Source organism: Chlorella variabilis (assembly GCF_000147415.1).
Source record: "Chlorella variabilis unplaced genomic scaffold CHLNCscaffold_13, whole genome shotgun sequence".
NCBI lineage: Eukaryota > Viridiplantae > Chlorophyta > Trebouxiophyceae > Chlorellales > Chlorellaceae > Chlorella > Chlorella variabilis.
Window position 1 is genome coordinate 586,298 of NW_005435075.1, and position 27,569 is coordinate 613,866.

The window sequence follows — 27,569 nt, forward strand, 5'->3', positions numbered from 1 at the left end:
TTCATGCCATCCCGCTCTCATCCATGCTATAACCAGGTGCCATCCGGCTCCCATCCTGCAGATGCCCGAGCATGCTGAGGTGGACGCCATCGGGCGGTACTTGAACGAGGTGCTGACCAAAGAGGGGTCCTTCGTTGTGCATACTGTGGACGTGGGCATCGTCAACCCCTGTATCAACTTCAACAACACCAAGGAGCCGGACCTTGGCCTCGGGGCCTTCTTCCAGGGCGGGAAGGCGCTGGTCTATGTCGGCACCAATGGCAAGGCGAGCGTGCCAATGCCTCTCACTGGCGGGCCCCTAAAACCGCCTTTCTTGCTAGCGCCCGGCCCCGCGCTCAAGGTACCCCGGCCCCTACCCCTCCCCTCCCTTGCAGGAGCTCGCGTTCTATTTTGGGGATGGCAGCGCCCTCATTGTGCGGCTGGGCCTCTCCATCTACCCCCTCTTCATCGACGAGGACCTCCTGACGCATGGCGATCCGCTTTGCCCGTACGCCTACCGGGAGGCGTGCCCCGCGCCCGGTGAAGCCCACAAGCATCGCCGCTCCCAGGTCTACCCCCACCTCTGGTGCGCCCCCAACATGGCGGCTGTCTTCATCGGCTCGCTTCCTGGATACGGGTGAGAGAGGGCAAGGGGCTGGGGCCTGGGCTGGGATGGGCAATGTGTGGGCTGCGCGGTGGCGCCGTGGCATAGGACAACGTCAGGAAAAAGCTGAGATGCGCCCCCCCTCGGGTCCCTCGCAGGCGCGCCGCCTTGGTCTTCCGCACTGGCTTGCCCGACAATCGCCACGTCTTCTTCCTGCGGCAACGCACGGGCGTGCTTGACGCCCCGGTAACGCCCGCCACCGCGGCCGCCTACGAGGCCAATATGTGGGAGGTGGCCCGCACGCCTGGCGCTACCCTGCCGCTACGATACCCAGGTGCCGCCGCGCATGCGCCGGAAAGCCAGCCCTTCTGGTCGCCCATCCCCAAAGCCCTGCGACCCCTTTGTCGCTTGTGTTGGCTACCGTGGCCGTCTGGTGCGGTGCTATGCTGTGCTGTGCTGTGCTGTGCTGTGCTGGTGTTATGTCGCTTGTTGTGGCTTGTTGCAGGCGGGCCCAGCCCCTTCAAGTACCTGTCTCCGTGGGGGCAGATGATGATGGCGGGCATCGCCGACCTCATCTTCCAGCGGTGCAGCCTTGCGGATATCCTGGCAGGGGTGAGGGCGGCGGCAATGAGGGTGGTGAGGGCGCACTAGCCACCGTCACATGCGTGCTTGACGTTGCCTAGATGGCTAGAGACGCGTGTCTGCCTCGCCTCCCTGCCTTGCCTCCCCGCACGCACGCAGGTGGACAGGAAGGGCAAGGCGGTTGAGCCATTCATGGAATACTTTGCAGTCAGGAGGAGCAGCGAGAGCAGCAGCGAGAGCAGCGACGGCACAGGTGGCACCGTCGCCAACATGCTGCTCAATGGTGAGATTGTTTTTTTTTGTTTTTTATAAGTTCTGCCTCCAACTCCTTTGCACAAATTCAACTCCTCGGCAGAAATGGATCCCTGGTACCTTCTGGCACCCTCCCCTCAGGCCACCCTCCACTCACGCCGGTGCCGCACCCCTCGCAGGGTATGGTGCCTACTTTGCATCTGATGGCTTCAACCTGCTTGTGGGAAGCCTGGTGTGCAGCCGCCCCGATTGGGCGTCCGCTTGGCGGGATGCGGACTGCAGCTTGTTCTCCACGCCGCTCTTGCCTCCCAAGGGGGTAGGCCTGTGGAATGCACTGCCTGATGAGGAACGGAGCCGCCGCACTGTCCATCAGGTGGGAGTGAAGGTTGGGTGTTGCACCTGTGGTGTGGGTGCACCTGGCCGGCGGGCGCCCATCTCTTCCTTTGATCGCTCTGATGCTCAATCCCACCACCCTCCACCCGCCCCGCCGTCCACGCCTCCCTTGCGTTCCAGCTCTTGGTGTTGGCGGTGTGCGCGGGGATCTTGGTCTGGCGGCGTGGAGCCAAGCTGACCGCCTTCTTCGGTTGGAGGCCATATGCAGGCGACCAAAAGCTCGCCAACATCGCGTTTGGCAGGGCCGACGGCACTGCTACCCACCGCCGAGCAGCCGGCCTGGGTGGGTTGACCTAGACCCTTGGCCTCAATGCCCCCAAAGCCGAAGTGAAGCCGCCGCCACGCCACCCCGCCCGCCCACCCCGATCCTCCAACCCCATCCCCACCCATTTCTGTGCAGGTAGACGTGATGGTGGCGGGCAGAATGAGCGGGTGATGAAGGAGCGGGCGCAGGGTAGGTGCAACTAGTGCGGCCGTTTGACCTTGCTTGACATATCCCGGCGCGCGCGCGCACACACACACACACACACACACACACACACACACCTCCACACGCACACGCACATGCAGGGAAGATGAAAGAAAAGAAGAAGGCAGGCGCAGGCGCAGGCACAGGACGTCTTCACCCGGCCATCAACTACCTCAAGCGCGGAGAAACCGGGCCTGGGCTGTTCCAGCGCTCATACTTAAAGAGGCACACCGCCTTCCCCTTGTCAGGTGATGTAGGGGCTCGGTGCCCAGGCGGCGATGCCATGCCCGGCGATGCGATGCCTTGCTAGCCGGCCCCCTCTCCTTGCCCGCCCGCCCACCTCCTTGCCTCGCACGCTTGTCTCACACGGCGCGTCTCCCCTTTGCCTCTCCGTCTGGTCGTCCAGGCAAACGCAAGCGGGTGGGGGCCGACGGCTCGAGCCCCGCCAAGAAGCAGAGGGGGCGCGGAGGTGAGGCCCATATGCCGTTCGCCTTCCCACCCGCCCACCCAGCGGATGGTGGCGCCCGCCTCCCACCTCCCCTGCATTCCCCACATGGCCCAACATGTAGGGGTAGCCAAGAAGGCGGAGGCCCCCAGTGGCGTTCCTGGCTCGGCCGCGGCCTCCACCCCCTCCAAAGTGGACTGGGAGGAGATGGAGTACACCAATGCCGCCCACACCATGGCGGGTGGCAAGGTGTGGGTGGGGCCTTTTTCCTGGAACTTGCCATCTGATTCTGAGAGGATCACGAAGTGGTGCCAGGCACGGGGCCTAGATCCCCGGGCCCCCTCCCTGCTTCGAGGGCAGCTCGAGGAGCCGCAGTACGCGGGGCGCCACATTCTCAGGTAGGCGTGGTGGTGGGAGTGCCCCGCAGGCAGGGGAGGCAGTGCAGCGAGGTTCCCGTGCCTACTCGCCCCGCCCCATCCCACCCCGCCCCCCCTCCCCCTCCTTCTCTTCATGCTCTTTCCTCCTCGTGTCTCCTCTTGGCACGCCTGCAGAGATGCGGGCTTGGAGCCGCCGGGGCCTGAGTATGCGGTTGAGGACCCCCAGGATAGGCCAGTGCTGGGAGCGAGCGTGATGGTGTACTGGGAGTGCTCGGAGTGTTGGTACTATGCAGTGGTCACAGGCGTTCCCAGGTGGGGCCTGCACATCTAGTGCACATCCAGCCAATTGGCATGCCAAAGTTGGTGCCTTGGCAAGTTTCAGCCACCCGTCTCCCGACGGCGTGTGCACTTTGCACCTCTCCTCCACCCTCCAGCAGCCTCTCAACAATCTCCACCATGTACCCGGATGAGGCCCCCGGGTCTGACCACCATAAGGGCGTGGAGGACCTAGCTGCCACGCCATGCGTGATAATCGATGGCCAGCCGGACACGAGCCGGTGTCCCGGACTCAAGCCCGGCGAGGTGATCTTTGCGGAGCATGGCGGGGGCTTCTATGTCGCTACCGTGAGCGAGCACGCGGGCAAGGCGCGGTGAGTCTGGGGTGAGTGGGGTGGGTGGGTGGGTGGGGTTCTAGCTAATGCATGTCGGCTCCTCGGTGGCGGCGCTTTACTGCCCTTGTTCCAACCACTCATGCAATCACTCGTGCAGCTACAAGGTGGTCTGGAGCGGGGAGGGTGGCTCCCCGGCACTAGTGGATCTGGCGCGCGCCCGCTTTGTGCGTGTGTGTGGAAGGGCTGCACGCCACGCCTTGCGCCCCACTCAGCTGAGCGAGATGGGCGGCATCTACTGCTACCATGTGAGCTCGAGTCTGGTGGAGAGGGGGGATGGGGTGGGGAGGCCTGCTCATGTTCTCCAGTGCGAGCGCCCTCCCGCTCACCCTTGTGCCGCCGCCCGTCGGCGTCGCGTGCAGAACGATCTCATGTACGAGGTGGAGGAGATGGTGCTGCGGCGCCTCAAGGCGGAAGGCGGCTTCCCAGATGACACGCGCCCGATCCTGCGCCCCACTCGCTTCCACGCCCAGTTTGTTGAGAGGTAGGCCTGCCTGCAACACCCGTGGCATGCACCCCTGATAGCAGGCACGATAGCAGGTAGGCCCCTCCCCGCCTGCACCCCGCCGCTGCCTCCCGCAAGTGGTGCAGCCCGCTTGCGGCGCAGCATGTGCTTGCCAGGCCCCGCCCCGCCCGCACCATGCCGCCGCCGCCTGCTGCTCGCCTGCTTGCGTGTGGCAGCAGGCAGGGAGGCGGCAGGCAGGTAGGAGGCGTGCGTGCGGTGTGGCAGCAGGCAGGGAGGAGGCAAGGCCCTGCTTGCACCGTGCCGCCGCCGCCGCCGTGTGCACTAGCTCGCCTGTCTGCTTGCTTGCGTGCGGCGGCCTGCGGGCGTGCGGCAGGCAGGCAGGCAGGCAGGCCCGCCCTGCTGCACCATGCCGCCACCGCCGCCGCCGCTGCCTGCCGCCGCCGCCTCCAGCAGCTCGCCCGCCCGCTTGCGGTGCAGCTTGGGGGGCGCGCTGGCCGGCATGTGCCTGCCGGGCCCCGCCCGCCGGGCACATCGCCTCGTCTACGTGGCGGCGGTGGTGTCCAGCCCGCTCATGCTCTACCCGGGATGCCGGTGCCCGCTCCGCAGGACGGGCACCATGCTGTTCCCGGAGGCTGAGCTGGACCGGCTGCTCACCGGCACGTTGGGCCGCTGCCGGCCATGGGACGATGGCCTGCCGGGTGAGCTGTGCCCTGTGGTCCACCGCCACGCCGCCGGGTGGCTGTAGGCATAGCAGCCGAGCAAGCTATGTGTGACTTGACACTTTGCAGATGGCAGCAGCGCGGCGGGGGAGCGTGCACAGCTGGTGGAGCGGGCAAGTGGCAACGAAGGTGCAAGTGAGAAGAAGCACAAGAAGAAGCTCCGCCGATCCAGGCGCCGGGGCAGTGGCCTGGCTTAGGGCGCTCCTTCCATGAGCTCGTGGGAGGGAGGGGGGTGTCGCTGGGCAGCTGCGACTAGCTCCACAAGTCATTTAGTGCCTGCGCATGGCGGAGAGCGGCGGCGGCGGCGGCGGCGGCGGCGGCGGCGGGGGCGGCCGCTGATTGGTGGCTCACCCGTGTATCGTGCCTTCGTGTGCACTTAAGGGTGCGTGAATTCTCGCGCGCGGGCGGCACGAGTTTGTTGGCCGGGTCGTGCTATGCGCGCTGGGCCTTTTTCCTCCCCGGGGCGCATCGCAGCTCTCTCCTGCGACGCCCTAGTCGCTGTCGACCACTCCGACTGCCTCCTCCTTCCATCGCCCGCAGGACAGTTGCGCTGGGCGGCTGGGCAAATCCTGGCCTACCCTCCCTTCTCGCCCTTCTCTCGCCCCTCTCTGCACTCGTGCCTCTCCGCCATGCTTGAAGCCCCGCGCCATGCCTAAGGCCCCGGGCAAGCGCCGTCGGCATCGTGGCAAGCAGGCGGCAAACCCGAAGCCTGCGTGTGCCGAAGGCTTCCAGTTCAATGTGCGTGCTGGGGACTCGCGACAGCCGGCCCTGGAGTGGGATGAGGCCCCCGCCCGCGAGCGGCCTGCAACTGTCCTGCGCCGCCCAGACAGGGCCCAGTGGGCATGGAATCGGCTGAGGCATACGACGGTGGAGATTGTCAAGATAGGCGGGTGAGCCACGCCGGCGGGCGCTGGCGCCGCCGCCGTGCCCCTTCCGCGCTTCGCCGCGCCACGGCTGCCGGGCGCCGCCGCCGCCGCCGTGCTCCTGCTGCGCTGCCGCGCCGTGGGTCAGACCATGGATGCCGCCAAAGGTGCACACACAGAGTGCCCTGTGTGTGCCCATGTCGCTGCTCGTGCAGGTTGTCTTTCTCGTGCGCCGCCCTGCACCGGTGGGGCGTGGGGGTTGGGACGATGCCCGGCATAGCGGAAGGGCTGTCGCCGCCTGCAATCCACGCGTTGTGGGAGGCCTTCCATATCGGCGCGGGCGCGTACCCGCCCTGCATGGGCGAGGAGGAGCGGCTGGGCCTGCAGAGGGCGCTGCGGCGGCTAGGAGGTGAGCGCAGCAGCCGCGCCTCATGCCGCCGCTGCTCCGCTGCACCGCTGCTGTAGGCTCATGTGCCGGTGCCGCTCCGCTCCCAGGCCAGGGCTGCCGCTCCCAGGCCAGGGCTGCGCCCCGTCCCCGCACAGCACCCACCCACCCATGCCCACCAATGTGCCCCATGCAGTGGGTTGGGCGCGCGCAAAGTCTTCTATCACGTCGTGCTGGCAGGTGAGGCGGACCGGCCGCAACAGTGGCGGGTGTTGAAAGCATGTGCCCGTCGCCACGCGCCCCTCCGCAGCATCCGCAGCACGGGCATTGTCTTATTTCCATCGCGCCGTCGCTCTGGTGGCTATGGCTCCGTTGTGCAGGACCCTGCGGTGGTTACGGCGCAAGCTCTGGGCATGAATGCCGCGGCCCTGGACGAGTCGCAGCTCTTGAAGGCGCGTTTGCTGCAGCTCTGCGCCGCCGCCGCATGCGCCGCCGCCGCACACACACAGGCGCCGCCGCCGCCTGTGTGTGTTGTGTGTTTCTGTTCTGTCTCCTTTGTCCCACCCTGCCTGCCTACCCGCCCGCCTGTGCCCCGCCGCGCGGGTCCTGAGGACACATCCCAGCGGGATCATGGCCTTAGCCTCTTGGCCTCAACCCGTGTCGGCGGGCATAGGCAGGCGTGGCATGGTTGCTGCGCCCGGCATCACCTTGAGGCGTTGTGTGCCGCACCGACCACCGTGGCATGTTGCCCCCCCTTCCCCCCCCCCACCCATGCTCTCGTAGGCCGGTGTGCTGGCGGCATTTGCTGAGGCCGTGCCAAACCTGCGCTCCCTTGAAGCATCCGTGAAGCATCTAGAGCGGGCAGGGGTGCGTTACGCTATGGGGGTGCGGCTGGGGTCGGGGTGGGCGCGCTCTCCTGTCACTTGCTGCCACCCACTTCCATGTGCCCACATGCCCAGGCCAGGCCACGCCAGGCCAGGCCAGGCCAGGCCAGGCCAGGCATGACCATGCGTCCGCCGGGTGCCGCAACCTCCTCTTTGCTAGGAAGAATAGTTCCGGTGCACGGTGGCACAGCGCGGGTGCCTGCTGCTCTCCTCCTCCTCTCCTGCAATACAACACTGCCACTCTCCTACAGCAGTGTCACTCTCCCGTGGCACTCTCCTGTGGCAGCGCCAGCACCGGTGAACCGGTGGCAGGCGCCGCTGCAGCGTTCGTTCATTCAGTAGTTGCTGGGCGCCGAGGGCGCAGCCGCGGGTCATCCCTGGCGTGAGCTGGCGGCAGGCGCTGCTCCAGCGTTCGTTCATTCAGGAGTTGCTGGGCGCCGAGGGCGCTTGCCGCCCTCACCGTCCTCCCCTTCTGGCCGCCCTCATCGTCCTCTGCGGTAGCACCAGTGCCACCCCCTCACCCAGCCCGCCCTCCCTCACCCAGCCCGCCCTGTGCACTCCCTCGCCCCCTGCAGGCCGGCCCCGCCGAGACGGCTGTGCGCCTGGCGCGCCGGCTGATGCTCCGGCTCAAGCTGCCGCTGTGCACCGTCGAGGTGCGGGTGCCGCCGGGGGTGGGTGTGGACGACCTACTGCGCATGCTGGATGCGGCTCCCGACGACGTGCGGGCGGCGGCGATCGCCCGGCCGCTGGCAGAGGCGGGCGGGGTGCTGGTGTACCTGAAGGTGCCCGGCGCCGAGCCCCAACCACACGTGGTGGTGGCCGGCGCCCCTGACCCCGCCGCGGGCCGCACGGTGTACGTGTGGAGCCGCCACTCATTTTCTCCTGCCGAGGCGGTGGCCGTCTACTGCGGCAGGCTGCGTAGCGAGGAGCCCCTGTATGGCGCCTATGTGCTTCGGTGGGGGCACAGGCGGCGTTGGATCGAGGGCGACCTGCCTGTCTCTCGCCCCGCCAAGCAGCGGGAGATGTTTGGGGGGCAGGTGGTGATGGATCCCGGGCTCTACCATTGGCCGGGCGCCTATGCGCACCTGGTGAACTGCTCGGCGAGCGAGGCAGCCGCCGTGTGCACTGTGGGCCCTGACCTGGTGATGTCGGTGCGCGGCGGGGGCGCCCCGCCGCCACGCTTCACAGAGCTGACCTGGTGGTATGGGGACCAGGCGGCAGCTTTTATCACCGGCGAGTGATTTTCAGTGACCCCCCCCTCCTCCTGGCCCTCGCCGCCTGTCTGTCTCCTCTCCACCTCCTCTCCGCCGACACCCTTATGCAGCGGTGTGTTTGCCCTCCTTTGCCCCGGCCACTCCGCCACATGCTCGCCTCCTGCGGTGCGCGTCCCGTACCCCTCCCCCTTTCACCACACACTTCTTGTTTGCTCGTGTTGCCTCGGGCCTGCCAATGTAACAGACGCAGTTGGGGAATGTGGGTGGGGAATGTGGGTGGCTGTTGTTGCTTGACGCCTGACTACAAGAAAGATGGTGCCACCTTGCCGAGTACGGATGCTCGTTGCTGTTGCGGTCGCTGATGCTGTTGCCGATGCTGTCGCTGATGCTGCTACCGCTACTGATGCTACTCCTGATGCTATTGATGATGCTAATGCCTGCCTCACTGCTGGTGCCGCCTTGCTGCCTCACCCGCCGCCGCGGGACCGCCGCCATCGCTGTCCTAGCCGGCCGCCGCCAACCTCACCACCGGCCGCTCCGCCTCGCCCTCGCGAAGCGCCTGGTGGTCGGGCAGCACCGCGACTTGCAGGCTGCCCTTGTTCGGGACCGACAGCAACTCCATGCTGGCCTTCATGCGCTGCCTGCCGCTGTCGCGGCTTGCCTGCAGCGCAAACTTGCCGCCGCTGGGCTTCACCGTGCCGCTCACGCGCTCCGGCTGCCCCGCCCTGCGGTCTGCCGGCGGCACCTCGAAGATGAGCTTGCCCTGGCGGGGCAGCTTGCCCGCCGCTCTCTCCCAGGCGTCCTTGATCATTGTCATCCCGTTGTGGCTCCGCTTGACCGGCAGGATGGTGCCGTGGGTGGATGCCGCCGCCGCAGCCGCCTCCTCCGCCTCCTCCAGCTGCGCCGTGCGCCGAGCAAGGCCCTCGCGGTACACCCGCACGTCGTCGAGGCGGCCGCCGGGGAGGAAGCCTGCAAGGCGACAGGGCGGCGGCGGGTCAGTGACAGCAGGAGCAATAACACTGCCAGGCGTTGGTGACGGGCGTTGGTGACAGGCGACAGCGGCGGGAGCGGCGGGAGCTGCCAGGCGCTGGCTTCGGCGTGTCGCTGCTTCGTCAAGCACCTGGTGCATCTGTCACACACAACTGCAGGCGCATCTCTCCCATTGCAGTGCCATGCAACGCCATGCAGGCCCGGCCGCCCACCCATGCGGAGGAAGAGCAGCTCAGTGCCGCGGGGCAGGTGGAGGCGGGATGCCTTGTCTCGCACGATGCCCTCCACAGCGTGAGCCGCCGCTCCCGGCGAGGGCTGCGCGTGGCCCGCCAACGCCACCGCCTCCTCGATCAGCACTATGGGAGGTAGGGAAGAAGGGGTGGCCCGGGCAGGCGGCACGTGTGCGGTGGGGGGAGGCGGGAGGCTGTTGGGGGCGCCCCGGCGCGGTGATTGCCTTCCACAAGGCAAGCCCACCTCACCACCTCACCTGCCACGCAGTCGACTGCCCAGACTGTGCCCAGCGAGCCACTGTAGGCGCCAGGGTTGGAGCGCATCCCGGAGTCCAGGTCCAGCGCTGCGCGGCGGAAGGCATGCAGGGGAACGCCCAACGCAGCCTCCGCCGCTTCCACCACGCTCTCCATAGTCGAGCTCTCTGGCACCTGGAGGCCGCAGGCCACCGCCACCCGCCTGGCAATCGTGCCCCGCGTGCTGGCGGCAGTGGTCCCGGCGGTCTGTGCGGCATGGCGGCGGTGGTGCGGCAAGTGCGTCGTTCACGGCAAACGGCGGGAGCAGAGGCGCAGCAAGGCCTGGAGCCGGCACACCCACCCACACCCACACCCACACCCACCCACCCACGCCCACACACACACACACACACGCGCACACGCGCGCACACACACACACACACACCTGCTGCAACGGGTCCGGCACGTAGCCGTGGTCCACCACGGTCTTCTGCTGCAGCGCGGCCCATGCCAGCTTGTCCAGTTCGCGCCGGCTCAGCACCTTGGCGCACATCGCCTGCAGACGTGGGAGGGGCGACGGCGTGGATGCGGGCAAGACGAGTGCAAGCGTGGCGGGCGGGGTGGCGGCGCGGGCGCGGCCGGCGGCACCCACCCTGAGCACCATCCAGTGGACCGCTACCCGCCGTACGGGCCAGTGGATATGCGCCATCGTCTGGACCAAGAACTCCACCAGGGTGGCAAAGTGGCGATAGTCCTTTTCCAGCCGCCACAGGCTGGAATAGTACGACCGGCATTGGATCATCACCACCAAGCGCTCTGCAGGCGGGGAGGGCGCGCCACCAACCGCATGCATCACCGGCCTGTCATTCACGCACGGCGAGTGCAAAGGGACGCTTCTGGCCGCCGCTGCCCGGCGACGGCGCCGAGGCAAGGCTGCGGCGCTGCGGCCGCACCCCAGAACTCGAATGGTAGGCGGCGGGCCACGTCCGCCACGTCCTTCAGCCACTCGTCCACGATGGGCGTGTAGACGGCGGCCAGGATCAGGAGCTTCTGGCGCAGCATCCTCTGCAAACGAGCCTTCTTCTCCTCCCAGGCCTCCTCCTCCGCCTCCATCTCCACATGCCCGCCATCAGCGGCGCCGGCAGCGGCGACGGCGGCCGGCCTGGGCCCCGCTCCACCCTCACTCATCGCACCACCTGCAGGCACCCGTCACCCGGCGCATCGTAAACAAAGGCGATGCGAGTGCTGCAAGCGGAAAGCGAGCGAGATAGGCGCAAGAGGGGCAGCGAGGGAGGGCGAGGGGCAAGCCAGGCCATCGGCCGATCGCATCCTCGCCTACCTCGCTCGTAAATGTATATCGCTGCACGATTTAAGCGCGCAATAACAGCGAGCAGCGACCCAGGCTGGTTTGCGGAGGGCTGACCGGCGGTAGGCGTGCACAGGGCGTGCAGGCGTGCAAGGCTTGCGATGCCACCAACGCGATCTGATCGAGAGGGGAGAGGAGAAGCTGTGAGAGGGGACGACGAGAATTCGGAGTCAAACACTCCACGTGGCAAAATTGGGGGGCGGATCATGGCGCAAATGGCGGCGACGGCAGCACCCACCACCCCATGACGGCGCTAGATGCAAGCTATGGAGGTCGCTGCCGGCTGTGTGTGGCCTTTTCGGTCCAGTATGATCTAGTCGGCCGCCCCAGCAGCGAGCATCGCGAGCGTGATCCACTGCCGCCACGGGCGGGGTTACACGGCGCTGGAGCACAACCGGCAAGCATGTCAGATGTTGTAAAGAGACTCAGTGGGCAGGAGGGGGGCTAGGGGGTGCACAGGAAGCACTCCACCACGCCGTGGTCGCTCGTATGTGCCCCCTGGCAGTCGATGACGCCGTGGACGTAGGGCACCAGCTCGCGAGTAGCGATGGCGCGGTCAATGGCGGAGCCGGCCGCGTCGGCGCCTGGAGCGGAGGCTGGAGCTCCGCGGGCTGCAAAGGGCCGGGTCACAGCACCCCCAAAGCCACACTTTGCCAGCACATCCACCCACTCGCCCGTGCGCAGCAGCTCTGCCGCCACGTGCTCCGGGGTGGGCCCCACGCCGTGCACCGCATCCTGTTGGTTGAACGTCTGGCCGTCAGCCCTGTGGTGCCCCGCCGCCTCAAGGTTGAAGTCGCCCAGGATCAGGCAGTGGGCGCCCCGCTCGCGAAGGACGTACGCGTGGGCCACCTGCAGGCGTAGAGCGGCAGGAGCAGCCAGGGTAAAGATGGGGAAGAGCCTCCGCGGCTCAACCGGGGAAGCAACCAGGGAGCCGAGCGGGAGCCGAGCACAAGGGAGGGAGCCGAGCAGGCAGGGAGCTCAGCAGGCAGGGAGCTGAGGCGGGGCTGCGGGCAGGGCAAGGCTACCGGCAGGGCCGCAGAGGCAAGGGCTGGCAGGCAGGCAATAGGCAGAGGGCAAGTTGACAATGGAGGGCGAGGCGGATAAAGGAGGGACACGGCGGCGCACCAGCCACATTTGGATCCTATCATGCTCCTTCTGCAGGACCCGCTGGCAGTCGAGGGTTGTGAAGGCATAGTTGGGGCTTGGGCGCACGGGGCCGTAGAAGGGAAGCAAGTGCACGTCCCCCAGGCCGGGGACTACAGCGGGCAAGGAGGCGGGCCGGGGATGAAGGGGTAGGGGGTGCAGCAAGCGGGCGCGCCCGCACGCCGCCGTGCACCCACCCTGTAGGCACACAGATACCAGCCGGCTGCTGCCCTCCATGGCGCGGATGGAGGCGGCCAGCTCTGGGAAGGAGGCGCCAGCGGCGGCGCGGGCTGGGTCTTGGCCGCCGGTGGCGCCGCCCATCCCTGCGGCGCTCAGGCTGTCGGCCAGGTGGCTGACAGGCCAGTCGGACACAGCGGCTGCCTCGTCTCCCGCGCAGGTGTAGGCCCCAGCGGCGGGCGATGGGCTTGGGCGCGCCCCGTGCCCCAGCCGCGCCTTGGCCTCGGCGACGGCATCGACGTCCCCCACCCACATCACCTGGGGGCGCGTGAGCTCATCGTCGAGCCCGAACGGAAACACTGCGGGGCGGGAAGGCAAAGAAGGTGGCAAGGGGCCGGCGAAGGTTGGGCGGCAGTAGAGCAAGGATGGCAGAGAGGAAACTGGCATATCAGGCCCAGGTGCAAAGCATGTACAGCACGGCACACCACAGCACGATAACACACCTCTGCGCCCCAAGAGCTGTGCTTGGAGCCGCCAGATCCGCTGCCGCTGCCATTGCTTGCCATGCCTGCTGTGCCTGGCTCCGGAGGCACATGCATCCCCCCGAGCAGGCTGGCCAGCAGGGTGGCGGCGTTGGGAGGCGGCGGCTGGTCCCGCTGGGGAGATTTTGTGCCAACCCGAACTTGCAAAGGGACCCTTGAAATGGGCCGTTGCCGCTCCCGCCACAGGCGCCTGCTTGGTGGGTGGCGCGTAGCTGGAGGGCCATTCGTCCTCCAGAGCCCGCAGCTTTTGGCTCGCCAGCAAGTGCTCGCTTCCCTCCTCTTGAACCGACGATCCTGCCTCCGACTCCTGGGCTGTGGAAGGCACGATGGCAGGCTCCAGCTGCGGCCCCGGCGGCAGTGCCGCCAGCAGGGCAGCATTGCTGGTCTCAACGGCCACGCGGCGTGGGGACCAGCCGCTCGGGCCCACAACATCAGCCGCATGGGCAAAGCGCTCCTCTCCCAGCACCTCTGCGGCGCGATAGCAAGCGGGCCGGAGCAGGCAGTGGGTCCCAGAGCAGGTGTGGCTGGACAAAGGCACGCGCACCACGTGCTGCAGGGCCCATGGTCGAGCCCCGCCCAGCACCAGGCAGAGGCGCTGTGCTCTCACCTGCCAGCTGCTCCACCATCTGCTCATCCAGGGCGCTGCCCATGGCGGCCGCCAGCAGCAGCAGGTCAAGAGAGCGTGGCAGTGAGGCCCCTGCTGCCGCCATCTCCTCCCACGGCATGCCTTGGCGGCTGGCCCAGCTCCGAAGCGCGGCCAGCGTGTCGGCGCTGCCAGAGGCCACTGCCAGATGGATTAGGCTGGGGGCTGGGGCGCTGAGGGCATTTAGCTGGCGCATAGCCGCCGCGGTGCTGCTGCCGTCGGCGGTGATGGCTGGCAGCATCAGGCGGGCCACTGCTGGCCACCTGGCGCGCACAGCCAGCGACACCAGGCGCTGGGCAACAGCCGCCACCTTGACGGTGGCAGAGGGCGGGTAAGCAGCATTGAATGTGCCCTCGGCTGCCGTGGCAGGGCCAGCAGCATCTGCTGCCTGCCGCTGCTGCAGGTAGCGAAGCACGGTCGCCACCAGGCGCGTGATGGTGGCTGCAGAGGTGTGGCTGCCATCCTCCTGATGCTGGTGCTGAAGCTGGCACAGCTCGGCGGCTGCGTCGGCGTGTGCATCCGGCAGCACCAGCACCGGGACGGGGTCACTGAGCAGGGAGCCTGCGGTATACAGAATGGGAAGCTGGGTGGGGAGGATGGACAGACGCGCAGATGAGAAACCAATACATACACGCCAGCAGCACAAAATGAAGCTCGCCTTCGCCCAGCCTCTTCCAACTGTAGCCACCTCTACAGTCTAAGCAGGCTCGGTTGGCCATCCACCCACCTGAGGAGATCTCAAACTCATACAGGCCCCAGCCCTCAGCGCTGGCTGCATCTGGGGCCCAGGCCTCCAGCACCGACATGCCCTGCTCCTGTGCCAGCTGGCACGCCGGCGAGAGCGGAAGTGCCTCGCTGACGCCATCCCCGCCATCAGAGTCGTGCTCCGACGCCGAGCAGCTGCCACGGCGGCCGCACAGCACCGACACTGCCAGTCCCACATGCTTGCCATGGCAGCGGCAGCGCAGCGCGGAAGCAAGGCCAGCCGGGAAGTGTGCGGCGTCGGTGGGTGCCGTGGTGGCGGCCAGGTGGAAGGTGCCGCTGGCGCAGCTGGCGGTGGTTGCCACGGGGCCTGCCAGCGTCAGGCGTGGCAGCAGCTGTGATGTGCCCATGTGGATGCAGGGAAGCGGCACGTCCCCACTGGTGCCGGCCGCGCTGGCAGCCGTGCCCAGAGCAACCAGTTGTCCCAGCTGTGCCTGCAGCACCAGAAGCAATGGCAACAGGGCCGGTTGGGGTGGCAGGCAGCGACCAACACTGCCACATGCCCCGACAGGCACTACACGCTCACCACAATGGCAGGTGGTGCAGGACGGCTGCGCCAGCTGTCGGGTCGACGCATGTGCTGCACCGCGGCCGCCAGGCGGGGCGCGGTGGCCAGCCGGTGCTGCTCTTCGCTGCTCAGCAGCACGTCCACAACCACATGGGTGCAGCCGCAGCGGATGGCGCCTTCCAAGACTGTCGGCGACACTGCAGGCGTGAGGGCCGGCAGCCGGAGCGGCATGAAGCACAGAAGAGGTCGGGACTGACTCTGGGAATTCAGACATTCGCGACAGGAGCGAGGTAAAGAGGCCGGCAGCGCCGGCAGAGAGGCCTACCTTGCAGCGCCGCCAGAAGCTGGGCGCGCAGCTGGGGAGGCAGGTGGTCGGGATTGACGCCAAAAATCTGAACGGCAAGGGATTGGACAACAAGGGTGCAACACAGTCGAGGTGGGGAACAGGCAAGCACAGGCAAGCAAAGCCGAATCTGTTACACGCAGGACAGGTCGCCTCAATGCTGAGCTGCAGCGCCCATGTGCTGTGCGGTGCCCACCCACCTTGAGCGAGAAGCGGGTAATGACGTGCAGTGGGTACATCTGCTGCACTGCAGCCGCCACACCTGACGCCTGCTGTTGCATGGCTGCCACCTGTATTGCCTCTGGCTGAGCAGCCCACTCATGCGTAGGAGTAGGAGCCTGCGGCGGTGGCTGGGGTCGAGGAGCATAGCTGCCAGCTGCCGGCAACGGCACCGGAGCGGCAGCAGTTGCAGTGGCAGCAGCTGAGGCGGCAGCAGCTGCCCCTGGCCACTGGTCACCAGTGGAAGCGGGCGCAGCACCAAACAGAGCCGCGCCGACTGCAGGAGGGGTGCCACCAAATGCTGAGCGAGCGCCTGATGGCGCCTGCCCCGTGGGCATCATGCCCCAAGGCATCGGCTGGCTGGTAGGTGGTGGGGGCCCTGTGCGCTGCGGCTGTGCTGTGCTGGGGCCAGAGGCTGGCTGCGACTGGGACATGCCGTTGTTGCAATGTGTGTCTTTCATCTTGCGGGCATGGATGCCAGATGGCACCAGCAGGGCATCCGCCAGCGCCTCTGCAACAGGTGCATGGGGTGTTGGGCTGAGAGTGCTGCGAGGATGAAGCCAGCACCTGTAACGTGCCTGCCACGAGCAGCCAGACTGAGGCAGTCACGACGGCAGGCTGCCCGTGCATGGCAGCTGAGCTGGCATTCAACGCAACAGTTCACCCAACCCACCCCAACCCACCTGGGTCCAGCGCCAAAAGCTCTTCAATGTCATTCTCACACAGCGAGCTGCTCCACAGCATCTCCTCCGGCCCCTGCTGCAGCGGCAATGGCAGCAGGCGCTGTGGCTGCGGCTGGCCCTGCGCCGGCATGCCCTGCTGCAGACGTGCTGGGTAGCGGCCGGGGGAGGCCAGGCGCGAGCTTTCGTTGCTGGTCATGGCTGCCAAGCCTGGCGAGGCGGCGCCGCTGAACGGTGGGCTACCGCGGCTGCGCTTGGAGGTCAGCACGGCGCCGCCGGAGCGACGGCTGCTGCCCTTGCCGCTGCTGGCGTTTAGACTGCCCTCCCCTTCGCTGGAGCTGCTGCCGAGGCCTGAGGCGGGCGCACCACCCCGCTCAGGACTGCTGTCGGGGCTGCTGTGCGCTTTGCCGCGGTGTGCACGCGCCTGCCGCTTAGCCAGGCTGGTCTTGCAGCTGCGCCGGCCGGCATTGAAGTTGATCAGCGGTTCCAGGCGAGTGCATTGCTGGCAGAAGCGCAGCTGGCGGCCAGCAGTGTCGGTTACCACGTCGGCGCGGGCGTGCAGTTCTGCATGGCACAGGGTGCAGGGGGGCCATGGGGGGACTTGCGCTGCCAACTTGACGCTTGCGGGCGGCGGCAGGCAGAGTGCCCGACAAAGCGGCAATCGGGAACCCACCACAGATCCGCTGCTTCCGGAAAAAGTTTCTGAGGCCTGTGAGGTCGACGCCACAGCCCTCAACCTGCAAGGCAGGACACGTGCGCGGGAGACACGAGTTGTTAGATGGTCCCCTCTAACCCTTGCCCTGGACGCACCGGCCGGCGCGGGAGGGGCGCCTCTGACCCCCGCGCTCACCTGGCAAACGGCGGCGCCGGCCGCCTTACGGGCTGGCACCGCCTTTGCGGGGCGGGCCTCCAGGGCTGAGGGGTCCCACGAAAACGACTGCTGCAGCCATTGGCCTGCCAAGTTTGGGTCCATGGCGGGTCGCCTGTGCCTCCCAGGGTGCTCAATGGGCGAGGCGAAGGTCCATGGATCAGCCTCTCGAATACGGGCGGCGCGAGGCGGGACGTGTTCATGAAGTACAGAGCATGCGCTGAAACCCCGTTAAAGGAGCCTTGTTCTGGTGTTTGCGACCGACATTGTTTGTTTATCGCTCAGACGCCGGCGGGGAGCATGCCCTTCGTTTGGCTCAAGCTGGCTGGCCCCCAGCAGCGGTGAGGGGCGCGAAGCTCGCTGCCAGCAAAGGCGCAGGCGCTGCAGGGGTGCTGGGGTTGTGGACCACGCCCCACAAACCCCAGCCCACTCATTCACCCCGTCCCGCCCTCTGCCGCCCTGCGCTGTTCCTGACAACCCCCATTGCTGTCCTTTTGTGTGTATGCAGCCGCGACGCCACTGTGGCACTGGTGGGGTTTACCAGCTGGATGGCTGTTTGCTGGAAGCTTAGCCGCATGGACACACCGGCCTTGGGGTCTACCGCAACCGAGGCGCTGCTGGCGTTGGTAAGCCAGTCAGGGCCTTCGGCACCTGTTGAATTCAAAGAGTTGGCATCATTGTGCCCTCTTGTCTAAACTCGCCCCTGCTGTTCCACACACCCCTGCCAGTTCTTGGCTGCCTGCTCACCTTGCCTGTCCTGGTGCGAGTGATTGCAGGGTGCGGCTGTGCTATGTCTGTGGCCGTTAGTGCTGGGGCTGGCTTCTGGCTCCTCCTACACCCGCTGGCGAGAGTGGCTGGTCCCCATGCACCTCGCGCTGCAACATTGGATTGGGCTGCGCTTTGCGCTGCCTCCAGAGGCGCAGCCACTGCTGGCGAGTCTTGCCTGCTGGCTGTGCTTCTCTGCGATTGCCGCCTTTGCCTGCCGGCTTGGGGGCAGCAGAAGCCAGCAAATCCGCCCGCCTGCCCTGTTATGTGTGCAGGCCACGCCCGGTTGGGCACGGAATATGCTGCCCGTCTTCCTGGCCACGTTCTGCCAACCTTGGCTGTACTTGGTGTGTGGGAGTGGGGGGGCGTCAGACCGCATCTGTGCCGCCCGTTGTGTAGAGATCAGCCAAAGCTGCCTGCAATGCTTTCTTGGTGGTCACACTTGCCTCACTCCTGCTCCGCTGCGGGTCGCTCTGTGTTGCAGGCCTTTGGCGCATGCCTCCAGCGCACCCGCTTGCGCACCTTCTTATGGACGCAGCCGCTGCTGCTGGCGCCGGTGTTTTGGGTGGGCCGTGCGCACTGCACCAATCAGCTGGCGGCAAGCCTCGAGGCAGCTCGTCACTTGCAGCACATTGCCTCAGCCATGCAGCGATGCGCCTCCTGGCTGCCTGTTGGGCCCATGCTAGCATCTGTGGGGGCACCTGCAACTGCGACGAGCAGGCGCTTGAGCGGCAGCGAGGGCGCCTGCCTGGGGGTCCACTTTTGGCTGGTGGTCGTACTGGCGTACGGGCTTCCAGCCATCGTGATACATCGGTTGGAGGGGCAGGAGGACCATGCGTGGCAGCTCGCACGCAAGCAGCGGCGCCAGCAGGAGGGTCAGCAGCGGCGCCAGCAGGAGGGTCAGCAGGGGCATGAGCCAGGGGCCGCTGACGGTGATGCAGCGGTGGAGCGGGACCTGCTGCTACAGCGCCGTCCCAACGCCATCGGCAGCGCTGCAGAGCTGATGCTCGCGGGCTATGCAGCCTGGCTGCTCGTGCAGCTGACGCTTCCGCTGCTGGGCTAGCGCGGTCCTATCTCCTTTTTTTCCGTTTGTTGTCTCCGCCTGTTGGTTTGCCTTTTGTTGAACCCTCGTACAGCTTGCAAGCGGCAGATCCAGCTCAATGGTGCTAGGAAATTTGCATGCAGTTGGATGAACACGACAGGTCATCATGTTCTTGTAGCCATGAGCATTGGCAAGGCAACGCTTCTATAACAGAGCAACATCATGCTATGATAGCATCATAACCTCTGTGCTTCGCGCATCATCGTGCCGAGCTCATCATGTGCCCTTGCAGTGCGGTCCTGCAGGCGGTCGATGCGCGGCTGCTGCTCTGTCATCTCCCCGTGCATCTCCTGTGGCAATTGTAGCAACAGCATGATTCAGAGACAGATGGCGATAGGGTGAGGGTTGGAAGAAGCGGGCAGCGTGTTCTGCATTCAGCGGCCGGCCCATGCAATTCATCCCCTTCACCACTCTCGCATCGCCCTCTTACCGTGCTCAGCGTGTGCAGCGACTCCACAGCATTTTCAATGCGCTGTATCAGCTTGTCCTGCTGCTCCGTCTCCTGCTGTATCTCGTGTCGGTCAGCAGCTGCAGTCGCAGTGAGGACGCAGGTGTCGGCATGACAACAAGACACAGAAGCCACCAGTGCCTGCCCACCTCCTCACCTGGCAGTCCGAACCCAATGTCAGTCGTTGGCGGGCCCTGCCGGGCGGCCCGGATGGCGCCCGCCTGTGCAAACAGCTCGTGCCGTGCGGCTGGCTCCTGCAAGGGATACATAGCAACAAGCTGATCCGGGTGGCAGAGGGTGGATGGGAAACGGTAGCCCTTCGTAGTCAGCAAGGTCCTACATTATTGCCATAAGCGGGGTCGTGCTGCCGCGCTTTTCGTCCAATTGCCTCCTGCTTGGCTGCATACTGCAGCCCCACGTTGTCCTGCTGGTATGCCAGGTCCCGCCGCGCACTGCAGTAGCGCAACACAGCGGCAGGGCTGAGGACAGGCCAAGGGCCGGTGCCTTTGGGCATGTCAGGAGGCCACTGCTGATAGCCATGCACGGCACATAGGCCCACCAAGCGTGGACTCAGCCCGCGCAACATTTGCTTAGCGCCAGCACTTACGCAGCCACACGCGAGTGTCGGGTGCGGTCGTGGTCGGCTGTGGGGTCATAGCAGCAGCAGCATTGGAAGCAGCACCATCGGCGCATGAAGCTCAAAATGGCGGACGCCTCCTTCACCTCTTCTTTCACCTGCATAACACCCAAGGAAAACGTGAGCGCAGCAGCGAGGAGCCGCCAGCTGCCGGTTTCAAGGCGGCCCGGTTTCTCGGTGGCACCTGCTGCATTCCCAAGTCTGCCCGCTCCAGCTGCTGCCCCTGGCGGTGCATCTCCGCAAGCGTGTTGCGTGCGACATCGTTGGTCTTCTCCGCCACCTGCAACTTGAGACAGGCTTTGAAGTCGAGGCATTCACAAAGCTGCACTGGTGGTAGGCGGCTGCGGCAGGCGGGGCGGCGGCAACAATTTCTTGGAGGCCAAAGGGCGGGCTTACGCTGAGTGCCCGGCGGGCCGTCGCTGTCGTCTCGCGGTGCTCTGCTTTGCCCAGCTCAAGCAGCTGGCGGTCCTCTCGGGAGAGGTAGGGAGTGTCGGGGACCTCCTGCCGGCCGCGCTCCTCGATCATTCCAGTTGCTATTGGCAGTTGCTATTGGCCGCTTACAGTCTGCCCGGCGCTGGCAACGTGTGAAAATACCTGAAACTCGAGGAGCGAAGAGGATCTCGGCCGCGTTGACAAACTCTCTCGATCCACTCGGCAATTTTGGGCATGCCATTTTGGCTTGCAAGCCCGTTTCGACCCCAGGTGTGTCTGGCCACTTGCCGCTGCATCGATAAAGCAGAGGAGCTGCTGATAGTGGACAAGTGCCGTGGTGGGCTGCCGCGCCACCCGCCTCCGTTGACGCCAGCTGCAGCGGTGACATCGCTCGAAGTCAGCAGTCTGTACAAGCTCTCGATTGATAAGCAAGAAGATAGGTCAGGTCCATTCAAATGGAAGAGTGGCAAGTGCAGATGAAGTAGCTAGCTAGAGGAGGAGTTACCGCTGCGTCAACACTGAATTTTCAGCGCTCTGATGGACAGGTAGCAAAACTGCAGTTATCAGCATTTGACCCAAGTTGGGCAGCAAGTTGATGAACCGTTCACTGCATGCTGTAGCGGGCCACCAGTGGCGCAGTGTCCGCCATCGCCCTCGACACCACCTGCGTGGCCGCGTCACGCTCCCCGTGCCAGCTGCTGGCGCTGGTGCCGCGGCGCGGTGCGCTTCCAGCCAGCTTTGCTGCCCCAGAGGCCACGCTGCGCAGGCCCTCTCCCGTGTCCTCCACCCGGTGCTGCAGCGCATCCAGGTTGGGAGCCTGCTCATCGAGCTCCTGCCCGATTGCCTGCAGAGGCAGGGGCGTGCGGGTGGCAACACAAGGAGAGCAGCAGTAAACGTCAGATGCAACAGAAGCATCAGGTGGGCATGAGCTAGTGCAGGTATTAGGGTTTTATTAGGGTTCCCTAAACCCTAGACCAACACCCCCTCCGCCTGTGCACTCACCAGGCCCATGGCATGCAGCTTATCCATGGCACTGTCAATCCCATCCAAGTAGCAATCCTGCTTTGCCGTCTCAGCCTGCAGCTGCGCCAGTTCACGCTCTGCAAAGCGTCAGGCACGCAATGGGAGGGCTGGCTTTGATGCCATATGTCCACCGAGCAGAGGGTTCAAGGCAGCATCAGCAATGTTGAATGCAAGACTGTGCAGTGGCAGCCAGGAGCCCACCTTCTATACCATGCCCCAGCATAGGCATCGAGCTGCGCCGCCTCGCCCGCTCCCTGCCCAGAGGCCCCGGCACGGCAGCAATGAGCTCGCTCCAGGGCTCCTTGCCCGCTGCCACCGCATCTGCCGCCGTGCTTGCTGCTGCTGCAACTGCGGCTGGCCCCGCAGCTGCCAAGCTCTTGGCGAGCACGGCGCCCACCAGGCGGCGCTTGGCAGCATACTCCTCTTCAACACAATCTGCTGCCACCACTCTTGCCATGCTCTGCCTGCGCGCACATGCGGGCGTCGATGAAACCTTGCTTTCGACCCTCTCATCACCCAAGTCATTCCTGCCCTGGTGGAGATACAGCACCCACCGCTCCACCGTGTTGGTTCGCCAGTGCCGCTCCAGCTCAATGTCAGGGTCGCTGGTGTCGGAGCGGAAGCAGCAGAAGCGGCTCATGAAGGTGATGATGCGCCGGGAATGCTGCACGTTCTCGTCAATCTGTGCGTGGGGAAGGGTGCATGAGGGGGTTGGGCCGCAGCATCTGGCTGCCCAGCATGCCCGGCACGTGCGTGCTCAAACGCGGCCCACCCACAATGACCCACCTGCTCAATGCCGTGGGCGGCGTGCTGGATCTGCTGCCCCTGGTGGTAGAGCCGATCAAGGGTCTGCTCAGCAACATCTGCCGTCTCATTGACAACCTGCCAGCAAGAGACAGCCCAGCGATCGGCACAGAAAGAGGGCGCTGCACGTGGCGGCGGGCGCCGCCGGCGGTGGCGGCGACAAGAGGAGGCCAAACGGCGGGCGTACTCTGAGTGGGCCGTCGCTGTCGTCTCGCCGTGCTCATATCTTGCAGCCTGCAGCAGGCGCACCTCGTCCAACGAGGTGGTGCAACTTCTGTGCCTGCTGCTGATGCTGGTGGCGTTCAGAGTCCACTGCCGGGCAGCTGCAGTTGGGGTCGTTGTTGAAGGGCTACCTTGACGGGTTGTTGAATGCTGCCGGGCTTTGCCTGAGTGCTGCATGATGGTGAGGATGCTATTAAATCAAGGGACAGCGTTGATTGTCGCTGTTAGTCGAGTCCGTGTTGGACCCAGCTGGCGGAGAACATGATGGCAACGATCTCATTCGTTGCAGCTTGCGGTCTTTCCTCGGCGCTGGCACCTGTGCTGGTCCACCTCCTGTGAACACCCCCGCGCTGCCACCCATCCCTCAAGGCGAGCCGCCTCATCACGCGGTTCTCGGCTCTCCATTGGGGGCACAATCGATAGCAGGGGATTGGTACAGCAGCGATACGGGCATGGCGACCGCCGCCCAGCGCCGCGGCGCCGCCGCCAGCACTGGCGGCAGCGGAGGCAGGCGGCTGAGCCCCTGGCTAGCGCCCAGCCCTGGCAAGCGCTGGACAGAGCTCTTCTTCCTGGCCTACAGCCCCTCCTGGATCATATGGTGCCTCTGCATCCTGGTGCCTTTCAAAATTTATGAGGTGAGGGGCAGTTGGGTGGAGGGACAGGGCGGGTGCCGCTACTGCATCCATCCTGCGCAGATGCGCTGTAGCGGGAGGTGCCTGTGCTGCTGCGTGCCAACTGACAACAAATGTCGGGGCAAGCCCAGAGTCGGCTATTACGTCTGGCCTGCTCCTTCTGCTGCACGGCCTGCTTACTGACGCCACACACCGCGCACCCTCTGTCTCTGCAGCGCCTGGGCAAATGGGGCTACATGAGCCTGGGCCTGATTGCAGCGCTGCCCTGTGCGCTGCTGCCGCTGCTGCTGCAACCGGTGGCGGAGCGTGAGAAGCCGCTGTCGCAGCGGTATTGGGTGAAAGCCAACGCCTGGATCGCTGTGTTCAGCTTCATCGGCAACTACTTCTGGACCCACTACTTTTACCGCGTGCTGGGTGCCACCTACACCTTCCCTGCACACAACCTCAACCAGGCAAGCTGTCTGCACAGGGAACCTGGTGTATGGGCTGGGCTTTGGGCCCAACAGCCGGCCGCCAGCCAACTTCCCACGTCTGGATGGCTCCAGACATGCCCGCACAAGTATGGCGCGCATGCAATGCCTTGCTGCAGGTGCCCATCACACTCTACTTCATGACCCATGCATACTTCTGCCTCTACCACGCCCTCGCTAATGTCCTTATCCGCCGCACGCGGCACGCTGTGGCCACCTATGGTGCAGCGGCACAGGTGGGCAGCCGATGGGATGGTGCACGACAGCGCTGAGCTTGTGCTGACTTGGGTCACTGCGGCCCAGGCGTTGCTTCTGTGCAGCTTTGCAGCTGGGCCTCTGCTTGCGTGTCGCCACTTGTTTGGCTGCTGGGCATGTCTTCACTTTGTGCAGGCGGTGGCAGAGGGCGTCCTTGTGTTTTTGCTGGCGTATGCCACTGCCTATGGCGAGACCCTCACCATCGCCCATTTCCCGTACTACAGCTTCAAGGTTCGCTGTGTTGCTAGCTTGGCCACGATTGCTGCGGGCCGGCATTGGCCGCGCTTACTGCTGGGTCCGTCCCCTCGTTGACCACAGGACCGCTCCCGCATGTACTCCGTGGGGAGCCTGTTCTATGCCATTTACTTCTTCGTCTCCTTCCCTATGTTTTACCGCATGGATGAAGCGCTGCGGGTGGGTGGAAGGGTGCAATGAGGTGCAGAGCGGAAGCTCGTATGGGCGTGCATCGAGCTCATCCCTCGCCTTTGCCGCAGGCCAAGCCGTACACGCTGTGGCGTGCCGTAGTGGATGCGCTGGCCGCCGGCATGCTGGTCACCTGCTTACTAGACTTCTGGCGCATTGGGCTGGGTGGCATCGTGGACACGCCGGGGGCAGGCGGGCTACCATGGATGCCGCAGTAACAGGACGTGGCCGGCAGGCTGGCATGAAGGAGCCCTGGCGCTCTTGATTTGCGTTCCTTCCTTTAAGGCATCCTTTCCTTTAAGGAGCAAGTTGAAATTTGGATGTCGCAAAGAGGGCTCTGCTGAGTTGGGGCCTGCCTCTGAACCTCACGATAAGTCCTCACATAGAAGGCTGGCGCAGTGCTCACATCCCTTTGCGGTATCTGCTGGAAAAAGCTGGTGCCAGAGAGGGTGGTCATGGCCTCATCCACCAGTCCACTGGTTTGGCTGGGCATCGCGGGGGCCCGCCAAGTGCCAACTTCCCCCCAGCGAACTTCGTGGGAGCAGCCCCCTGCCGCGGGAACCCGGCCCCCCCTCGCTGGCCAACCCTAAGGTTTCCCCTAGATGTGGCGGCGGGGGCAGGGGGGCGCCACCCCCCTTTCAAGCCAATTCCCCGCTCTTTGCCCATGCCCCCTGCAGTTTCTATGGGGCACATTTCCAGCAGCAGTGCGTTACATGCAAACAAGGCCAAAGTACCCTTTAACCGGCTTGCAGCTCGGTTGCACCGGCCTCTTGCACCATTTTGCTGGCCGCATGCTTAGCGGCTGAACCCCCAACCCCTTGCGGCAGCTCAACCCCCAACCCCTTCCCCTCCGGGTGGCTGCAGTCTTATGATAAACCCCCTGGCATGTCCCGCGCTGTTCTTTGGCAACACGCTGCCAATGTGGCTCCACAAGAAGTGTTGCCGCAGGCCGGGCACATCGCCATCAGAGAGGGCGCCGGCACAGCAGGCAAACGGCTCTGTAGCAAAACCAGCAGCAGGGGCATTCAGCAACGGCAAACCCCCTCGTTATGCGGGAGTCCAGGATTCTGCCCTGGCAGAGCCACTGCTGGGCCCCGCCGAGGAGGAGGTGCATGGAGATGTGGAGGCCGCCCCCAGCGCCCCACCCGCCCCCAATGGGGTGCTGCCCAACCATGTCACCTTTGCGGACGAACCAACAGTGATCAGCGACCCACCCGCTCCCAATGGGGTGCTGCCCCATCACGCCTCCTTTGGTGATGAGCTGACAGTGTTCTCCAGCGAGCCCCCCCCTCCAGCGGCCTGGAAAGTGCTCATGCTCACCACCTTTTTCCTCAGCTCCCTCTTCCTTTGCCAAGTCTTCTCCCTGCTGTTCACAACGGTGCGCCAACCTGATGCTTCGCCAGCTGGGACGGCGGCGTGCATGTGCCTTGCCAGGACCAGCCGTGTGGCTGAATCCCCCGGTCGCATCCCTGCCTGCCTGCTCTCACCTTGCCTTCCCGCCCACCTGGCTGACCAACTGGCAGGCCTATTTGAGCCAGATGGTGTTCCTTCTGGCACCTGTGATTGTGGCCTTCTTGGCAAAGGCACTGTTCAAGTGAGATTTGCTGCCTGTAGCCCAGGATGTGCGTGCCAAACACCACGTCCTGTGCCGGGCTGTTGCGCCTGTCCGTTCTTCGATGCTGGAATGCGAGTTGCGGGGCTATGCTTGCTACGTTTCTGACAACCATCATGACTGTACCGCCTGCAGGTCGCCACTGCCACCCGGCCTCTGGCCTGCGCTGGCCCTCATGCTGCTGGGCTGCAGCATGGTAATTGGCAGCAAGGCGATGGCGGCTGGCAGCCACCCCAAGAACGCCGCGCTTGCTGGAAGCAGCCCTGGACTGCCTGCAGGAGCAGGCATGACCCTGTGGGCAGACCGGGCAGAAGAGGCGTGGCTGTGCATCGCCATCTTTGGCGAGGAGCGCGGCTCCTGGCTGTGCAACTTGGAAGCCGAAAAGGAGACCACTGAAGGCGATGGCGATGTCGGCAGCGGCACTGGAAACAGTGTGGGCAAGAAGGCCAAGAACTGGAAAAAGAAGAAGCCAAAGCACGATAAGGGCGGGTTGGGCGCTCGCGACGCGCTGGGCATCGGTCTCTCCTTCCTTGGCGCCCTCGGCCTGGCTTCCTTCATGACCACAGTGCAGGTGGGCAGGAGTGCAGCAGGATTCCTGAGCAGCCGGTGCATGAGGAGTGCCCATCGGTGTTCATTTAACGGTGTGCACAGAAACAGCTGGCGCACATGGCAATCTGGCTGGTGTCCCGATGTGACTTGCACTAACCGCCCTTGTTTGTAGCATCTCTACCTGACTCGTTGCACCTGTCCCCCCTCCACCCTGCCATGCACTCCTCGCCCTGCAGAGGGCTCGTGGTGTGGTGAGCGACCAGACGGTGCTGTGGTGCAACTTCCTGACCCAACTGCCCATCTGCTTCACCCTCACATTCGTTCTCGAGCACGACAAGTTTCCCATGCTGCTGCACCTGGGCTTGGTGGAGTATGCGGAGGTCTTCGCCATGGCAGCCGGAGTCAACTGGTTTGCGAATTGGATCCAGCAGGTGGGAAAACGAACTGGGGCTGAGCCTGGTGCGTCCGCTGCTGCTTTTGTCTGTCGCTCGTCAGCGCAGTCGGCATGCGCTGCTGGCCCGGACACCTGCGGATTGCCGCGAGTCTTGTGATGAACACCTGGCGTGGTTCGCTGGTGATTGCCTTGCCGCCTGCTGGGGCTGCTGCGAATATGTTGCAGATGTGCATCCGGAATCTTGGGGCACCCCAAGCTGCCGCCTTTCTGCCAGGTGAGCGCAAGGCCTCTTTTGCAGCTCGCATGGGCTCATTGCAGTGTGTCAGATCAGATCTACTCCAATGTGGTTGATTCTATTGTTGGGTGTTGCCAAGTTGCTGAGGCCACCAGGGCATGCTGCCTGTTCTGCTTGCCCTGCCCTGCAGTGCGCCTGCTGGGCTCCCTGGCTGCTTCCTACCCGCTGCTGAACGAGGGCCTGGTGGGGCCTCTCCAGTGGGGCGGCGCCTTCCTGCTGCTGGCGGCCGTGAGCTGGTATCTTGTGCAAGTAAGTCCCGCCGGTGCTATGCAGCAGCAAGGGCTGCTTGCATGACCTGCCAAGAAGAGCTGCTTGGGTGGACTGCCAAATCTGGCCTCGCCTGCCCTTGGCAGCCTTTCTGGAATGCATGCTTCTCCGGTGCTAAGCGCGCCTTTTATGCGCTCGCTGTTGATGCAGCAAAAGAAAGCGGCGGACCTGGGCTCCCGCTCCACGGCAGCATTGATGGCGGTGGAGGCAGAGGCACACTAGGGGTATTGGCGA

At 65.3% G+C, this 27,569-nt stretch overlaps 7 protein-coding genes across 7 annotated transcripts in view; 4 read left to right on the top strand and 3 right to left on the bottom strand.

The window, feature by feature from the left end:
• CHLNCDRAFT_135226 (hypothetical protein) overlaps positions 1-5,151 on the top strand; it is a gene marked incomplete at both ends in the record, with an annotated part of 6,899 nt that extends 1,748 nt beyond the window's left edge. The window contains 17 exons of the mRNA XM_005846552.1: positions 62-241; positions 375-616; positions 742-917; positions 1,089-1,195; positions 1,325-1,448; positions 1,597-1,649; positions 1,931-2,093; positions 2,211-2,264; positions 2,686-2,748; positions 2,849-2,973; positions 3,085-3,122; positions 3,276-3,413; positions 3,536-3,751; positions 3,870-3,936; positions 4,132-4,253; positions 4,842-4,933; positions 5,024-5,151. Of these exons, the coding sequence (XP_005846614.1) occupies positions 62-241; positions 375-616; positions 742-917; positions 1,089-1,195; positions 1,325-1,448; positions 1,597-1,649; positions 1,931-2,093; positions 2,211-2,264; positions 2,686-2,748; positions 2,849-2,973; positions 3,085-3,122; positions 3,276-3,413; positions 3,536-3,751; positions 3,870-3,936; positions 4,132-4,253; positions 4,842-4,933; positions 5,024-5,151 (2,088 nt within the window). The remainder of the gene's footprint in view (positions 1-61; positions 242-374; positions 617-741; positions 918-1,088; positions 1,196-1,324; positions 1,449-1,596; positions 1,650-1,930; positions 2,094-2,210; positions 2,265-2,685; positions 2,749-2,848; positions 2,974-3,084; positions 3,123-3,275; positions 3,414-3,535; positions 3,752-3,869; positions 3,937-4,131; positions 4,254-4,841; positions 4,934-5,023) is intronic.
• Positions 5,152-5,602: 451 nt separating this feature from the next.
• On the top strand, positions 5,603-8,327 carry CHLNCDRAFT_135227 (expressed protein; the record flags this gene model as incomplete). The annotated part of the gene is made up of 6 exons (XM_005846553.1): positions 5,603-5,844; positions 6,033-6,226; positions 6,399-6,442; positions 6,583-6,726; positions 6,986-7,069; positions 7,662-8,327. 6 exons carry the CDS (start codon positions 5,603-5,605, stop codon positions 8,325-8,327), a joined length of 1,374 nt encoding a protein of 457 aa, XP_005846615.1.
• Positions 8,328-15,556: 7,229 nt separating this feature from the next.
• On the bottom strand, positions 15,557-17,110 carry CHLNCDRAFT_135230 (hypothetical protein; the record flags this gene model as incomplete). Its single annotated transcript, XM_005846693.1, has 4 exons — positions 15,557-15,576; positions 16,141-16,701; positions 16,811-16,874; positions 16,988-17,110. The coding sequence occupies 4 exons, from the start codon at positions 17,108-17,110 to the stop codon at positions 15,557-15,559; spliced, it is 768 nt and encodes a 255-aa protein (XP_005846755.1).
• Positions 17,111-19,048: 1,938 nt separating this feature from the next.
• CHLNCDRAFT_135232 (hypothetical protein) lies at positions 19,049-20,482 on the bottom strand (the record flags this gene model as incomplete). The annotated part of the gene is made up of 7 exons (XM_005846694.1): positions 19,049-19,162; positions 19,303-19,400; positions 19,478-19,574; positions 19,661-19,772; positions 19,928-20,055; positions 20,142-20,237; positions 20,354-20,482. 7 exons carry the CDS (start codon positions 20,480-20,482, stop codon positions 19,049-19,051), a joined length of 774 nt encoding a protein of 257 aa, XP_005846756.1.
• A 511-nt stretch (positions 20,483-20,993) lies between these two features.
• On the bottom strand, positions 20,994-22,701 carry CHLNCDRAFT_135233 (hypothetical protein; the record flags this gene model as incomplete). The annotated part of the gene is made up of 6 exons (XM_005846695.1): positions 20,994-21,233; positions 21,392-21,489; positions 21,614-21,876; positions 21,967-22,094; positions 22,199-22,294; positions 22,684-22,701. The coding sequence occupies 6 exons, from the start codon at positions 22,699-22,701 to the stop codon at positions 20,994-20,996; spliced, it is 843 nt and encodes a 280-aa protein (XP_005846757.1).
• A 237-nt stretch (positions 22,702-22,938) lies between these two features.
• Positions 22,939-24,427, top strand: CHLNCDRAFT_11379 (hypothetical protein; the record flags this gene model as incomplete). Its single annotated transcript, XM_005846554.1, has 6 exons — positions 22,939-23,073; positions 23,286-23,549; positions 23,660-23,776; positions 23,931-24,026; positions 24,114-24,209; positions 24,290-24,427. Coding segments are annotated over 6 exons (846 nt in total), but the record flags the coding sequence as incomplete, so codon positions are not given.
• A 1,329-nt stretch (positions 24,428-25,756) lies between these two features.
• Positions 25,757-27,557, top strand: CHLNCDRAFT_135235 (hypothetical protein; the record flags this gene model as incomplete). The annotated part of the gene is made up of 6 exons (XM_005846555.1): positions 25,757-25,812; positions 25,966-26,401; positions 26,616-26,810; positions 26,999-27,047; positions 27,199-27,317; positions 27,486-27,557. The coding sequence occupies 6 exons, from the start codon at positions 25,757-25,759 to the stop codon at positions 27,555-27,557; spliced, it is 927 nt and encodes a 308-aa protein (XP_005846617.1).
• Positions 27,558-27,569: the final 12 nt, after the last annotated feature.